This window comes from Pleurodeles waltl, chromosome 5 (genome assembly GCF_031143425.1).
Source record: "Pleurodeles waltl isolate 20211129_DDA chromosome 5, aPleWal1.hap1.20221129, whole genome shotgun sequence".
NCBI lineage: Eukaryota > Metazoa > Chordata > Amphibia > Caudata > Salamandridae > Pleurodeles > Pleurodeles waltl.
The window spans coordinates 97,705,657-97,722,634 of NC_090444.1; the positions used below are offsets into that span (position 1 = coordinate 97,705,657).

A 16,978-nucleotide genomic window follows, 5' to 3' on the forward strand; every position below is an offset into this window, starting at 1 on the left:
TCGAAGAGCCAGGTCTTGAGGTCTTTCCTGAACTGCTTCAGTGATGCGATCTGTCTGAGTGTGAGAGGTAGCGTGTTCCATGTCCGGGCTGTGAGGTACGAGAAGGATCATCCTCCTGCTGTGCTTTTCCGGATCTTGGGGACAGCTGCGAGGGCGAGCAGGGATGAATGGAGTTGTTTGTTGAGGACATAGAAGGTGAGGCGGTGGTTGAGGTATGCCGGTCCTATGTTGTGTAGTGCCTTGTAGGTGTGGATCAGGAGTTTGTACGTGATGCGCTTGTTGACTGGGAGTCAGTGTAGGTCTCTGAGGTGGGAGGAGATGTGGCTCTTGCCCTTCTTCTAGGAAATATAATGAAAGTACAGGACAACACCTGGGAAAAGCACAAACAGTCTTTGGTGGACCTACTTTTTCTAAAACGCATATATCCCTGATGACCTGCACACTAGTGAGTCTTCTTCCAGGATTTCATGCAGAAGATGAAACCATCTAGCCTGCCGATTAACCCATGTCTGGCAACCATAGCTGAAGACCACATTGATCTCTTGACCTTGGTTATTGTGAAGCTAAAGAACTCATCCGCTCAGTGGAAGTCAGTCCCAATGTTGTCTAAGAATGTAATGATAACCACACTGTTGAAAAGCCAAAAGCATACCCTGACAACATGAGGAACTATAGCCCAGTATCCAGGCTCCACGTTCTAAGCACTGTTGTTGATGGTGATGTTATACATCAACTCCAAGACCACATTGAGGCATACAACGTCCTCCATTACAGTAAACTGGACTGCGTTTTACTCCGATACTATCAGGCCGCTCTAGCAGGAATCAACGTAGACCTCTACTCATCACTAGATTGCCGTTGTAAACAAACACCAGGATACCAACATAAAGGTGAGACTGGTTTATTCACCACATCCATCTGCAGCAACCAAGAACCACCTGTGATGGAACTTCCAGGTAAGTAAATAATATATGTTCCAAATAGAATGTTGGAAGCAGGGACCCAACCTGTACATGACAACATGAACCCATCAGCAACATAGGATCTGGTGAGCAGGCAGCAGAATCTCTGGTTCCTTCCTTATTGTCAGACCAGAGAAAATAAATTAGAATTGGTTAAATAATGTCATGAAGTGTTCTCCAGATCACCTGAACTCTTCAGCCTGGGCTTACTACACTTCAGAGGATATTATTGCACAACACCAGCTGCAATTCCAAAATGTATCTTCTGGTCATAAAGTCTCATGTTTGGGTGGAATACAGCAAAGGATATCAAAGGTAATTTACTAGCTGTCTAAGTCACATCTATTGGATAAGAGATAACCTTTGCCATAATGGTGCCATAACCAAAGCCCCGATGGTTGTTAGCACATCTGCCACCCACCCAAAAAGTAGAATCCCCTTAGGTTCTAGTAGAGAAGGTGCAAAACCTGGCAGTCTGGTTTGATCAAGCCTACTCTTCCTAACAGAGACAGCTTTCATACGAAAACCAACTTTCAGCTGAAGATGCTGTTGAGAGTTCTTTCACTCCACCAGACCTAACACTCTGTTCTATCCATCCCGGATCTGGTATTATATTGGCCGCTCTACACAGAAGATAAGGAACTCCAGAGGATCCAAACCAGGGTACTGTCTTTGTTGTAAGTTGAGGGAGTTTTGCCACATAAGGCTGACCTTGAAAGGACTCACTGGCCTCTGGATGAACAAAGGCTAAAGGTCAAACTCCAATATATGATAAACATTGTACGGAAGACGCTTTAAAAACCTACTGAAGTTTGTTCTCAATTACAACTCTGGTCTCATGTTCTAGAATCAAATGTGTGTTATTAGGTAGGACACCTCACAAATTCCCACCTACAGACTTTTAGAGTAGTGGTACATCTCCATAGGATTCAGTGAAAATGCCCATTATGTATAATCCTTTCCACCACAATAATCTCTGTAGCTAAAACAAAGGTTCACTGGCTTTAAGGGAACAGGGGAAAGTATAGAGAAAACTGAAACCACAACCTTGTTCACCCACATTGGATAATGTCCCCTTCCCCTTCACTGCCCCTAAAAGGAGCACATCCAGGCGAAGCCAGGCTGGCCAACTCATTTCACATCCTAGGTTAATCCCAATGACCTTCCAAAAAGACAGCCAATGCTTATCAGGACTGAAATTGTCTTGCCTACTTAACCTGTGAAAAAACAAACCTTTTACCATCATGTTCCACATACATCCAGTTTGACTGGATTCCCAGAGGGGCCACAAGTTCCTTCTCAATCACCTCATGTTTGCTGTTAATCAGAGCCTTTATCCTGAAAGTGCGGTAGGGTGCAAGACTGGCAAGAGGAGAAGTTGTTCTGACCATAGCAACACCAACCCTTGGAGATTTTTCTCTCTCCCTTACATTGAATTCCCAACCAATATTACTGTGCAACCTGGTTCTCTGCTGCCTGTCTCTGGATGTTGCAGGCCCATCAATTCAGTACAACTGCAGAGAGAGCAGATCACAAAGACTTAAATGTAACTTCTGCAGGTGCCCAGCAAACCTACAGTCAAGACGCTCTACGCAGGTTGTCCTGCATCTCCAATTTAGCTTTAAGCTTTATCTTAGCTCCCGTACACTTACTCCGGAGGTCTGGATCTCTTTCAACTCCTTCTTAGTGTGTAATGACCCTCTGTCCAACCCCTTTACTTTTCCTTCTATCATATCCAAAGAATACTCTGCAAGCTAAGAGTCTGCCTGCCATACTTTCGGGTTCTCCTCCACGCGCTTCACTGCATTGGCAACAGTAAGTATTTTATCACTCATATCTGTGTGAAGGGCACTTATAGAACTGCTCTGGGTCTACCTTGCTTACTGGTAGATGCACACAGTCTCCAGTTTCCAGGAATAGCCAATTTCTGTCAACCTTCTGGGATCAAACATGGGACATGAAAAAATCTTGTTTATTTCTCCTCGTCTCTGCCATAAAAGGGCCTTTTTTTATTAGTTGCGAGTTCAATAACTGCAATAATAAGGCCAGGCCAAGCCACGAATCCCACTCAGTTTAAAACCTCTGTAGGCCTGCAGGATGCTACAGAGGCCCACAAATTGCCCTTGCCAGAATGGTACCTCTTCCCTCATGTAAGATGTTAATAGCAGTTTTGCCACCCCACCCCGATGTCCTGAGAATAGGCAGTTGCCAGCCATCAGGCATATGATATGCTCCTCCATCTCACTCCTGGGCTGATCCTGTCCCCCCAGGGAACCCTCATGTCAGATTTCAGCTTTGTTTTGTCATAATTCCTCTGTATGCCAATATAGCCATGGCGACCTGATCTCACCACTGGAACGCTGCCTCATGTGGCCCTCTCTCAGACCTGGCTTTGTTTTGTCATAATTCCTCTGTATGCCAATATAGCCATGGCGACCTGATCTCACCACTGGAACGCTGCCTCATGTGGCCCTCTCTCAGACCTGGCCAGCCAAGTTGGGCTCGCCACCATCATGGTTTCTTCAACATGTGCCAGTACCACTGCGCCTGCAGATCGTACCACCACCGCTGAAATACTGCAATCAAACCCATGTATCTGCTCTATAACTCCCATGAAGGGCACCAAGAGTTGCGATCTCTCTGCATCCCAGGTCAGACGTGTGGGCCAGTTATTGAGAGTGTCTCGGGGGTTCTGAAGACTCATGATCATCTTGTATCCCTGCCGGCAGAGTCCCTCCAGTCCCACATCCCAAACTACTTGTTGTGGCCAACTTCAAGCAGAAGAAACATAGAGATGGACGAAGATCAATCAAAGTGATCTGGCCATATGAAATTAAATCCATCCATGGGGGTCATCCACAAACTCCTATGAAAGACTCGAGCACATAGCCTTTGAAAATGTTTGCATGTCACAATATTACGATCAGTCAGTATATCAGGCTACAAAAATAATGCATTTGCATTGTAGTCCATCAAAACATCTTCAAGGTAAGCAGATGTGTCGATTTGCAGGTTATTTGACCATGAAACTGTCACTTCTCATAGAAGAAGCCACCCAACTAACCTCCTTAGAAAGTAGTCAACACACTCACAATCTATACCTTCCCCCCAAAAGAATCACTTCCATATAGTGATCCAAGAATTATTTTTCGACCCACATCAGAACCTTGGCCCCTTCGGAATGATAACTTAGGTGTGATATTTGAGTTCAGTAGGTATGGTCATTCCTTCATCTTCTTCGGATGACCACTTATATGTTGTACACTGAAAATTATTTTCTGCATACTCTCTTTTCAGAATGATCACATGTATGTAAAACTGCAGTGAAGCGTTCATATCTTCACTTTTCACCTTGAATGTTATAGTGACAAATAGTTAGCACTGCAGTTCAGCCCAGGATTGCCTCATTGCTTTATGGCTCACTTGTATAGTCGCATATATGACGTAATCAAATGTATATGTAGCTCTGCACCCTCTATCTGATCTTATCAGATGTACAGCACGTAACACTGCAGGATACTCTAAACCCATCAACATTGTCTGAAACATGGCATGCAAAATAAAAAATGCCCATCGGTATGTATGGTGATAACAATTTGACTTATTTTGTTCTGCTCCTTTCAAGTGCATTACTTTGTTCATATTTTACTAAAGATTGTGTTGCAAATATACTGATAAATTAGGAGATATGGTAACGAATAGAGAAACTCCTAAACATTTTCTGTGATCTAGATTCTGCACAGCTATGTGCCTGAAACAACGTGGTGCACGTTTCCAAAGAAAGAGGCGTGACTGCTCTGTGCACCAGGCCAGGAATGTCTTCTTGTAAATAATATTGCATCCAAAATGCAAGTACTTGCAGCCTGCTTGCATTTCAGCCGCCCTCTGAGTTTATATTTCTCTGCATACATGTATTTGCCCATGGAACCACAACGTGCAGTCAGAGAGGCAGAGATGTGACAGGACAAGGGCAATTAGAGCATGTCCCTGGCCTGCCAATGGCCAAACACGTTTATAACAAATTGTATGTGAAATTCCATACTAATTGCACAGCAGCTGCATTCTAAGCATCCTCCCGGGACCCCAGCAAACTTCATAGTAGAATAACAGCAGATGCTAGTATTGGCAAAGGACTTGCACCGTCACTGCTAGAGTATCATCCATTATTGATCACGTTCTCCATCCAGCCTTATATTTCCTTATGCACTGGATGCTTCATTCAGGAGAAATGTAACTTTACATACATAAATAATATCACTGGCACCTGCTGCCAGACATCAGTTATGCATTTTAAGAACAACTACCTTCTCGTCAGTTTCTAGTCCATTTAGCATTAATTGTCCTATTGCACCATTAATTGTAAAAGTAAATATGGGCAGATGCTTTCACTGCACGCATCACATCTGTCTTCTTATGTCTAGTAATCTTAGTACATCTTAGTAGTAAGAAAACAGACTCCTCTGGCCTCGGGTCATCGTCTGTTGCCCACCCCAGCTCATCCGGCTGCTGCTGCCTCTGCCCCTCCTCTGGATCGAACTGAGAGCTGCCTGACTCTCAGTTTGAGGCCCTCCTCTACCCCCAGGCTCCTGCCTGCGCCTCATCCCTGGTAGCCTAGTGGCCATCCACAAGTAAGTATTTCCTGTCTCTCTTCTATCTCTCTCCTTAATCCTGCTTTTTACCTCTGCTTTCACTCGTTTTCCAATCTTTAATTCTAATCTTTTATTTTCAGTCTTCTTGCCTCTTTCTGCCTCTCTCCCTCCAGTGCCGCTGCTCCATGCGGCCCGCCCCCCTCCCCGCGAAGTGCTTTTCCCGCTCTCCCGCCTCCCAGCTCACCGAACCCCCCACCTCCCTCCCCTTCTTAATGGCAGCTGTGCGCAGTGGGCGCACCAAAGGCAAGCCAGTCTGCGTCCATCCACGCCTGGACAGCGCCTGGACTGCGCCCAGAATGAGGAACCCTGAATCTCTAAGCCGCTCCCTGGCCACCCTCCATTACGACGCCAAGACCCGGACGTTCCAGCGCCTGCTGCACTGCATCTCCGAAGGACGCCTACGGATCTTTTTCCTTCTGGAACTGCAACCTCGGCTTCAGCCACAACAAACAGCTGGGACACCCCACACCCGGAACCACCGACGTCCACGACAACCTCATCAACTGCCTCCTCCTGAATATATGCTCCCTCCATAAGCACATCACTGAACTTTAGGACCTGATCGACTCCGTCCGCCCAGACATCGCATTCCTAACTGAGACTTGGACCAATCCTACCTCTGGACCAAACATCGCTATCAATCCCAGATGGCTACAACATACTAAGGAAGGACTGGCCTTCCCGCCCGGGCGGAGGGCTGGCCATCGTACACAAGTCCTCACTATCCATTACGGTCAACATGGAGGAACACTGCACCACAATGGAACACCTTCACTTCCTGATCCACGCCATTCACAACTCCTCTGTCTGCGGCACCCTGGTCTACAGACCACCCAGTCCCCACCCAGCCTTCATCAACACCATTGTAGACATCGCCACCCCCCATGCCCTGGAGTCCACAGACTACCTCCTCCTCTGTGACCTGAATTTCCACCTCAAGGGCCGCTATGACCAAAACACGACTTCCTTACTCAACAACCTTGCCTCCCTCGGCCTCAGACAACTGATCACCGCTCACACACACGCCGCAGGACACACACTAGACCCCATTTTCTCCCCAAGCAACCCGATTACAATGAAGAACATCTCGCCCCCAGACTGGATAGACCTCCACTGCCTACACTTTGCCATCACCACACCCAGCACCTTCCTCCACGTCCATAGGGCCCCCCACCGGAAATGGAACGAAATCACAGATAAGCAACTCACCATGACATTTTCCAAATCACCCCCGCTGCGGTGTTGGTTACTGATGAGGCCAACACTGCAACACGCAACCTCAACTCCTGGATCACTGAATGCGCCAACGCCTTAGCCCCCCTCTGATCAACTTCAGTCAAGCGCATCCCAAAGAAAGCCAGCTGATTCACCACCGAACTCTAGGAATCCGAGCGCAACTGCCGGCGCCTAGAGAAGAAATGGAGAAATAGCAAAACCTGAGTAGACCTCGCTTCCTTCAGAACGTCCACAACCACCGACGCATCAAGAACCTCCATGAATGCATCAACTCCTCCACGCACAACACGAAAGGACTCTTCACCGTAATCAACAAATTCACCAATCCCCGCTCCGAAGCCACCAACTTCTCCACGTCACAAAACCTCTGCGACAAATTGGCCACTTTCTTCCAACACAAGATTAAGGACATTTATGACCGCTTTCTCATGGAGAACCCATCCAGCATAAGAACCTACGAGCTACCCAGCCCCCCACAATCCACAGCTGGTCCACTCTCACCACAGAAAAGACCGAAAGCATCATGAACAGTACTCACTCTGGAGCTCCCACAGACCCCTGTCCCCACCACATCTACAACAGAGCCAGCGCATCCATCGCCCCGAGCTCCGCAAGATGCTGAAGTGCTCTATCAACACAGCCACCTTCCCCGAAGACTGGAAACACGCTGAAGATCAGCCCTTCCTGAAGAAACCCACAACCAACTCATCAGAGCTCACGAATTTCCGGCCCATCTCGCTATTACCCTACCCAGCCAAAGTACTGGAAAAAGCTATCAACTCACAGCTGCGATATCTCATTAATCGAAGACAACAACTCACTGGTCACCTCTCAATCTGGTTTTCGCAGCAACCACAGCACGGAGACAGCTCTTCTTGCAGCCACCGATGACATCCGCACACTCCTCGACCGTAGCTACACTGCAGCACTCATACTCTTCAACCTCTCAGCAGCCTTTGACACGGTCTCCCACAGACCCTTATGCACCAGACTCCACGATGGAGGAATCCGCGGAAAAGCCTTCTAATGGATTCACTCCTTCCTCTCCAGAAGAACACAGAGAGTCAAGCTCCCATCCTTCATATCCAAACCAACAGAAGTCAACTGCGGAAACCCTCAGGGATCCTCACTGAGCCCAACTCTCTTAAACATCTACTTGGCCCGCTTGCAGCCATCGTCAGAGGCAATGGAATGAACATCGTGTCATACGACGATGACACACAACTCATCATATCCGTCACCGAAGACCCGGACAAAGCTAAGAGGAATTTCCAGACAGGGATGGAAGCCGTTGCCACCCGGATATGAGGGAGCTGCCTCAGGCTCAACTCAGACAAGACCGAGCTCATCATCTCTGCAAACTCCACTTCAGGCAGGGATGACTCCTGGTGTCCCACATTGCTCTGCCCCCCTGCCTTCTCCAACCGACCACGCCCTCATCCTAGGAATCATTCTCGACTCTTGCCTATCAAGTGACCTGACAGGTAAATGCAGTCACCTCTTCCTGCTGGCACACCCTCCGCCTTAGTCACAAGCAAGCTTGACTACAGCAACACACTCTACGCCGGAACCACAACAAAAAAATCATGAAACTGCAACTCATCCAAAAGGCTGCTGCCAGGCTCATCCTGAACCTCCCCCCCCCCAGGAACACATCTCCCAACACCTGAGGGCCCTCCCTTGTCTCCCAGTAGAGAAGGGAATCATCTTCAAACTCCTCACCCACACCTACAAGACCATTCACAACATCTGACCAGCTTACCTGAACCATTGCATCACCTTCCATAATCCCGCCAGACCCCTCCGCTCAGCCCAGCAGGCACTAGCCACCATCCCACACATACGAAAAACCACCGCCGGAGGAAGATCTTTCACCAACCTCGCAGCTAAAAGCTGGAACAACCTGCCCATGCACCTCAGACAAAGACCATCACTCACCATCTTCAGGAAGAGCCTCAAGACTTGGCTCTTCAGATGAGGCCCAGACCCTCCCCAAGCGCCTTGAGACCCTCACTGGTGAGCAGTTGCGCTTTATAAAAACTGGTTAATTGATTGAGTAGAGCAACCAGTTATCAGGGTCGCAGCTACCAGCAATGCAGCAGGCACTGGGGCCCTCAGGTGTCAGGGGTCCCTGCACCTTAATTGTAATTGTTTTTTGACTTCCAAACCATGGGATGTTGGCACATTTTTTCGTGCTTGTAGTAGTGCCTGGGGCAAGCTTGCTATGCTACTGCCAGTTCTGATGGGCACACAAAAGAAGGAAAACTAGTCACAGGTGTGGGAAGGACACCCAAGATACTGCATGACTTAAGGCAGGTGACATTAGGCAAGGTAATTCATGTAAGCATTTATACCCTAGAAGGAGTAATGTAGGGGAACAGTCGAGCAGCATCCCCCTGTCACCAGCACACCTGTACCGCTGTGGTTTGACATCCTTTGACTGGCAGGCGTGACCGTTTGAAACAAAGTGTGGCACACTGAGTAGAGAGGGTGCACTGCAGACAAACATGACGCTTTGTGGGCTGTTCTTAAATTAAAAACTTTAATAATCACTTTCCTCTACTCGATGCCAGAGCTATATGGTCTGCTGAAGGCCAGAAACTTACTGAAAACCTGTTATCAGAGCTGCAATAAGTTGTTGTCTACAGGTTTTGAGAGAGTTGGTTGAACTATACATTTTTCAAACAAATACAGGAGAATGGGAACCATCTTGGGGCTAGGGTCCCATCTGAGTAATATTGTGCACTGCTACATGGGAATCCATTTTGAAGAATGTAACACAATGCCTGTTGCCCTCCGTGGGAATCAGTCTGAGTCCATTCGCTAAGGGACTGGTTCAAGCTCTGATGGACCTCGGGTGACTTAGTTTGATAGGAGACCCTAACCCCCCCCAATGTCTGAGAATGAAGTACTGGGTCAGGAGAAGGTGCTCCATCACTTGTGAAGTAAAAATGCCTCAACAAGAGTTAGTACCTACATGTTACTTGTCCGAAAGGCTAAAGAAGTGGGCCAGGATGAAGAAGCAATGCACATTTATTTGTAACATGCCCAAGAGTCGACACAACATACCCATATGTCCACCTTTTCTAGGATAACATTCTATTTACTTCCACGAAGGGAAAGTCAAGGTGGCTGGATCTTTGTCATGAGCATCTTAGGTGGTGAATGCAGACTGAACATTTAAAAAAATGTGACAAAGACTGCTTCACTACTTAAATCATTTGACAGGATGGCGGTTCTGTGATCACCACATGCAGTGCTGTAGGAAGAGCGCCATAGGGCATAATGCAAAAAGGAAAATTGATCCACACGTAGCATGGTTAGGTAGTAAAATGCAGTTATATATGGGGTACAGTGAGCTTTTTCCACCCGTAGGCCCCGGTTCCGCTGCATCTGCTGCACTATTTGTAACTAAGTACCTGTATACTTGACACGGACAAAAAATTCATGTTTGTTGAAATGCAATGTAGAACTGAATATCATCAAAAACACAAAGAAAAAACTCATTTTTGATGTGATAAACATAAAAAACATTTAAGAATGGGGAAAAACACAGAAGAGCACCCGCAGGCAAGCCAGCCGCCTGAATCAGGTATGGAAAAGTTATCTCAGCCAGGCAGTGAACCAAAAGGAGCCAAAGGCCCTGCGAACAAGGAAGCCAAGGGGAACTAGGGCCTCAAACAGGCGTTTAATAAGTTGGAAGAACATAGGAAAGGATACCTTCTAGCAATCCTTATTATTGTGGCTTGGAAGGAAAAAGGAAGCCAACGAAAGTGAACACTAGTCACACAAGATTAGCACAGAATGACAAAAGTTTCACAAATGGATATGGAGACGAAATCATATGTTTGAGGAGAAGAAGCCCAAGCTACATGTTTTGCTGAATTAACTGTCTGTCTTTCAACAAATGACAAGCTGTGGCTATTAAGTTTTTCCCATCTTGGCTATGACATTTTTAATATTGGCTCATTCTTGTGCTGTAGATTCTTTACTGTAATTATTTGTAATACAGGTATTCAATTATCCATGTAATTCTTGGTGATGTTGAATTATCTTCATAACTTTGAGTTAATGTTTTTTTTTTACATTCTGTTTAATGTAGGATATCAAACTCACACTGCGCTCAAAACTTGTAAAGCTCGGAGTGGAATCTAATGGAGAGCTCTGGCCATGTCTCCCACAGGGAACAGCGACTCTCGTCCCACACACAGTGTCTCGTGGTGCCCCCTTGTGGATGGAATGCTTTGTGATATTACATGAAAGGCAACCATTTTGTAAAGCAAAGGTGTTCAGGTGATGGTGTGAGGGCTAGATGTATCCTACGGGGAGCTGTCCCAGTCCAATTCATTTGGAGATTTGAGACGATACTTAATTGTGAGTTAATGTGCAGCAGAAGCCCAGAACCACTAAAATTTAAAAAAGTAATGGTAACACTCAGTTCTCAATAACATTGTCAATTTTGAAACCAATTGAGACGTATATCTTATTCGAATATTACACCTTTGTTGTTCTTAAGTATACTCTTATGCAGAAATGAAGCTTTCAGGTAGAAGTAAAGGAAATCCAGATACCAAGGCAGGTGACCTCCTTTCTCTTGAAAACTTTGGAGATATGTCCATGCAAAGAAAAAAATATATAAGTTGTATGTTCTACAACACTACACCCCAAGCTTCCCATGTATTGCACTTGTCATGTGACACATCTTTGCTTTGGCTTTAAGTACCACCACACTGGAGACCCTCGCGTGAAAGGATAAGAACTACTTGCACTGGTCGTTTTCTTGAATTTTGCTTAGGCCAATACTTTGCCCTTGGTTAGAATGTACAATGTTTACCACTTTGATATGGTTCACACACTTAGAGTCACTGAAAGGTGTACCCAGATACTGTTACCTAAAATCTGAAAACCTAGAGCTTTCCAGTTGTTGCAGAAAGTGTACATATTTAGTGCATATTTTGAAATGGTTCCAACTCGTTTTTATTACATGTACTGTGACCCTCATAGATTGTGGACGTATTTTTATCAGGCTTGATTTGTTGACATGGCTTGGTGCACTTCCATCATTATTAACTTCTAGCTTGCTGTCTTAAAGAAAATAATATATAGATTGATGCTCTTACTGAAATGTGTCATTATGGATCGTGAGCTTTGCGCAATAATCAACCTGAAGGAATAGTCTTCATATGATGAAGGAATATTCAGCTTATCTAGAATGTGTTACTACTTTATCCACTGAAAAGTAAATTTCCCAAATCAGTCCATCTCACTGTATATGATCTCTTTCAATCAGAAGTATTAAAGCATTTGAAAACAAAACACTTACAATGTTGTCAAGTCCACTGTTTTTGTCGTTTTGTTGTCCAGGGCATAATGTGTTCCAGCAACATTTGGTTTACTCAAAACCTCTGGGGGTGGAGAGGTATATGAAACATGCACTTGACCAGAGTGTAACAGTTTTTAAATGGTGATGATTTTTGCTCTCACATCCTCAGTTTGTAAGCCCACATGGGCAGGGTGTATGAAACTATTTGCACACTAAACTTATATTTCACTGTGAAAGTGTTGCGTACTGTGTTTTTTGTAATCAACAATTGTATTCAAATGGGCCTTTTGGATACACTAGAAACATATTGACTAACTGTGCATCATTTTATTACATGCATACCTTCATAGGTAGAGAATATTACAGTATTTTGGGGACACCTGAACTTTCAGAAAGTTAGTCTTCAGAAACATCATTGACCCACTCAGTAGGATACCTGGGAAGCTGCAACTGGCACTGCTTCCCAACCATACTGGCCCTGAGTTTTGTAAACTGAGGAAATGTACAAATCTGCACCTGTAGTGGACAATAAATGTACAAGTGCTGATTTGTGCTTCACTGTGAATCATCCCATTGTAGTTTGAGTATTCAGTTAGGCAAAGTTCTTTGCCTGTAGCCATGCCCAGTACACTGGCAGTATGGTGGACATGGACGTTTTGAGGCAGTAAAGAGAGGATATGGATCATTGTGCCTCAGATTGTTGTCAATAATGCACAAAGCAAAGCGTAGTTTATCTAGGTAAATTCAACACAGTGTTTATAGGATGAGGCTAGTTGGACACGTGTTAAGTAATACATTTGAAAGTGGACTTTCTTGGCAACTCTGCAAGTCTAGGAATAAGAATGACCTAGTCATTGTGATATATAGTCCCCCGGAAAAGTACAAATCACCCAATGTGTCATTTTATAAATGGGAAATGTCGTATTACGCACCCTATTTTATTACATAGTATTAAATACTGAAGCGGGCAAATAAGTTAAGCAGACATTTTTACACAAATGTGCATATGTTGCTCAAGTTCAAAACACCCAGTACAGAACTACCAAAGTATTCTTGCCAAAGCCCTATTAAAGGCTGGAATCACAGAGCTCACATTTTTCTTAGATGCCTCCAGGGTGGCCTCCTTAGTTTTTAGTTAGCTTTCTCTACACCCCTAATGTCAACACATCTTGATATAGGTTATTCATCTCACTGAAGAGTCCCAGCACAATATCAACAAGTTGCCATTTCCAGCAATTAAAAGGTCGGGTGGGAAGCGTTCAAGAACATGTCTCGGGGTACTATTGGCATTACTACATGCAGAAAACTGCATGTGGTCAGGATTTGCAAAATGTTCTCTGTCTTCATATGCCAAAACATTATCCCTCAAAGACACAAAGCAGATGACAGCAACAGTGTTCACATAATATGTCTTTTTTCATTATTACCCTTGACACAAATATTAGTGTTTCATTTTCTGCTCTAAAGATATGTTTGAAAACTATACCTAAAAAACTGAAATCCGTGTCATTCAAACTGAACATTTCTATTGTTATTCGCCTTATCGATTTCTACCACAGTGTTTCTTTTCTGCTGTATTGTGGTTGAGTTTTTCTTCTTCATCTTGGATGCAATGTTGGTTGAAGTGTACATTCTAAACTGTACTCTACATTTCAGTAAATCCTCACCTGGAATGGTGATGCTCACATCCCAGAAAGGGGCTTTTGCAATGTAGCAAGAGCTGTTCCTATTCAGAAATTAAAGTATCCTATTCACAAACCTTTGTTGATTTCATTTCATTTACCGATCACTTGAATATTTTTTTTTATTCTGTATTAGCAAGGATGTTGAGGACATGGATGAAGCTTGGGTGATTGGGGATTGCCCTGCCAAATCTACACACGGTCCTAAAAATGGCACATGTTATTTGGACTTTAGATTTGTCACTTATGAAGATTTTAGTATATTCTCTTGGATAGGCATTACATGAAATCCCCAAATTTAGTCTGTTTTTTGAGGAAATGAAGTGAAAGAAAACATGATTGATGTTTCAGAAGATAATTGCGAGATTACTTATTCAGTCAGTTAGTCACAGAAACTTTATTCGGCCGTACACCGCCATAAAAGTATAAATGATAAATGATAAAAAACACTCCATAATATAGCAGCATTACAAAATTGAGAACACTCAATCAATTAAAAATAAAATCAGTTATATTCATAAAAATCAGTACATAAAGGACATGCCAGTGGCAGATTACAAGCTAATACATACGAAGTTTAAAAAGTTAAAAACAAAATCAAATCCTAAAATGCCAGTAAAACAAGGGTGGAGGGTTTACAATAAACCATATTTGTTTTTAACCCTCAGTGAAAGGCGAACAAAATTTCTCACAGCCAGGCATATGTTCTCATTCTCCAGCCTTTTCAGTCGCTCAAAGCCTCCTTGTGGGAGTTCGTATTAAAAGAGCGAAAAATGCAATACAAAAATCATGTCCTCGCATGTGCATACAAGGGGCCGAATACAACAAAGTCCACTGTGCTTTGAACGGCAGAGTTATTATGCGGGCATCTGGGCAGTGGTTCTCCCCAGACAATGTTCAGAGGAAAGGCAACAATCAAGTGCAATAGGCTATAACGTCATCTGATTCAATAATATCCAGGGCTCCCATTCGGGAGCCAAGAAAGATAAAGCTCACAACCATTTATCAATTTAATTGGATCATAGGTGCGGCTTACGGACAGTTTGCCAAAGGCCGCCTTGTGGGCTCTGCCTTGGCTACACTGAAAAGTCTCCATTACTCTGAGGATAGCCCTGGAGTCAGTACTTGCCCGATTTTCAACATAATCCTGCAGGCCCAGCTCTAAAAATTCTTTCTTTACTTATCCAGGGTATGCCAAGGGCATTGTCCAGAGAAAGGCAGTCTTCCAATATGTCCTTTGAGAGTTGGGCATCATGGTTCCCGCAAATCCTTATCCATAAAAACAGTGGTGACAACTTAATCTTGTTCCCTACAGATGTCCTAGCTCTGAAAGACTGAAAAAGACGGGCAAGATTAGGGGCTGGCCAGCAGCCTATGAGCAAACTTATTTTCTACTTGCTGGATTGGCTCGGGACCTTTATCGCCCCATGCCCCTGCACCATAAGTCGCCACAGAGACACATTTACTCTGATAAATTACCCTCAGTTCTTTAATTGGTTTTTGGCCCAACCTTCTCGCAAATGAGAACACCACCTCCACAACACTTTGAGTATGAGCAGCCCTACTTTGATGTAAACTCTGACAGTTTAGGTTTTGGTCAAAAGAAAGCCCCAGATAGTTAAATAGTTCACCCTATGAATTTCTGTACCCCCAAAAAAAGAAAGCCATAGTTTTAACATTTCTAGGGCCTTAAGCTCATTATCAATTATTTTTTGTAGAATAGTTTCGAGATCAAGTCTCCCCATGAAATCATAAATGCTATCTAAAAGTAGCTGGAGATCTCGCCATTAGTACGTCGTCGTCTGCATACAGTAGTACAGGAAGGCTCTTGTCTTAAATCTAGGGAGATCCTTTCCTATCCTGGTCAGATGGGATTCTAAATCACTGATATAAATGAGAAACAAAAGAGGGGCCAAGATACACCCTTGTCTCACCACTAGATGAGACCTTATATTTTCTGTAAGTTCCCCATCTCTACCATATCTAACTCTGATATTAGTATCCCATAGCATTCTTTGTAGGAGAGCAATTAAGCCCGGTTCAGTCCCATCCTATCCATACAGTCCCCCAGCTTCCTCCTATTGACCAAGTGAAAGGCAGAGGAGAGGTGCCGTGAACGCAAGGTGGATGGAACCTCTCCTCCCCTTGACATATTTCCCTATGGTCAGTTGCAGATTTTTGCACTGCTCTACCGTGCCAACCCCTGGATGGAATCCATGCTGAGAATTGGACAGAGGCTGATTAACCTCCAGCCAAGCTTCAAGTTTAGTGGCAAGGACCCTTCCCAAATTTTCAGGGAACTATCCAGAAGGGATATGGGATGGTAACAAGGCAGGGAATTCTGATCCCTCTTCTTAAATATGAGGATGACTATGGCTTCGGATCATGATGGAATTAGGTCTCCTTTAATTGATACTTTAAAAACATTAGTTAAAATGGGAGCTGTTAGAAATGGGATCTTTGGTTGGCAGTCAGGTTACCCCCTGTCTAAGCAAGGATCCTCACTCTAGTTAGAGTAAGTCACACACAATCCAAATTATCCTGTGCCCACCCTCTGGTAGCTTGGCACTGAGCAGTTAGGCTTAACTTAGAAGGCATTGTGTAAAGTATTTGTGCAATAAATCATGCAATAACACAGTATAGCCCCACAAACATACACCACACAGTGTTTAGAAAAATATATAATATTTATCTGATAAGATGGAGGTCAAAACGATTAAAATGCAATAAGTATATGTTGAGATATCACTGTAAAATGTTATATAAAGTGTCCTTAACCTTTAAAAAGCAATAAATGTCTCTTTCAAGCACAAAGAACATGGTTTGCGTGCAAAATCTCTGCAAAGAACCGCAGAGGAGGAGATGCATGGAAAACAAGGGGGTGTGCATCGATTTCTCGGGCCACACACGGTGATGCGTCTTTAGTTTTCATGCAGGGAAGGCTGTGCGTCGATTTCTGGCACTTGGTCGTGGATCCTCTTCGGGTTTGCTGGGTTTTCGGATGCCCTGGGGACAATGTATGGATTTCGGGTGCTGACAGGACGAAGTCACAGGGGCTGCATCGATCCGGTGGGCGTTGCGTGGATATTTCAACCGCACGGCAGGCGCTGCGTCGATTCCTCTCTG

General features: G+C 44.5%; 1 protein-coding gene across 1 annotated transcript in view; it reads left to right on the plus strand.

The window, feature by feature from the left end:
- CIMIP2C (ciliary microtubule inner protein 2C) overlaps positions 1–13,926 on the plus strand; it is a 94,855-nt gene extending 80,929 nt beyond the window's left edge. Inside the window, exon 4 of the mRNA XM_069233694.1 lies at positions 10,950–13,926. Coding sequence (XP_069089795.1) covers positions 10,950–10,983 — 34 coding nt within the window. The 3' untranslated portion in view covers positions 10,984–13,926. The remainder of the gene's footprint in view (positions 1–10,949) is intronic.
- The last annotated feature ends 3,052 nt before the right edge of the window (positions 13,927–16,978 follow it).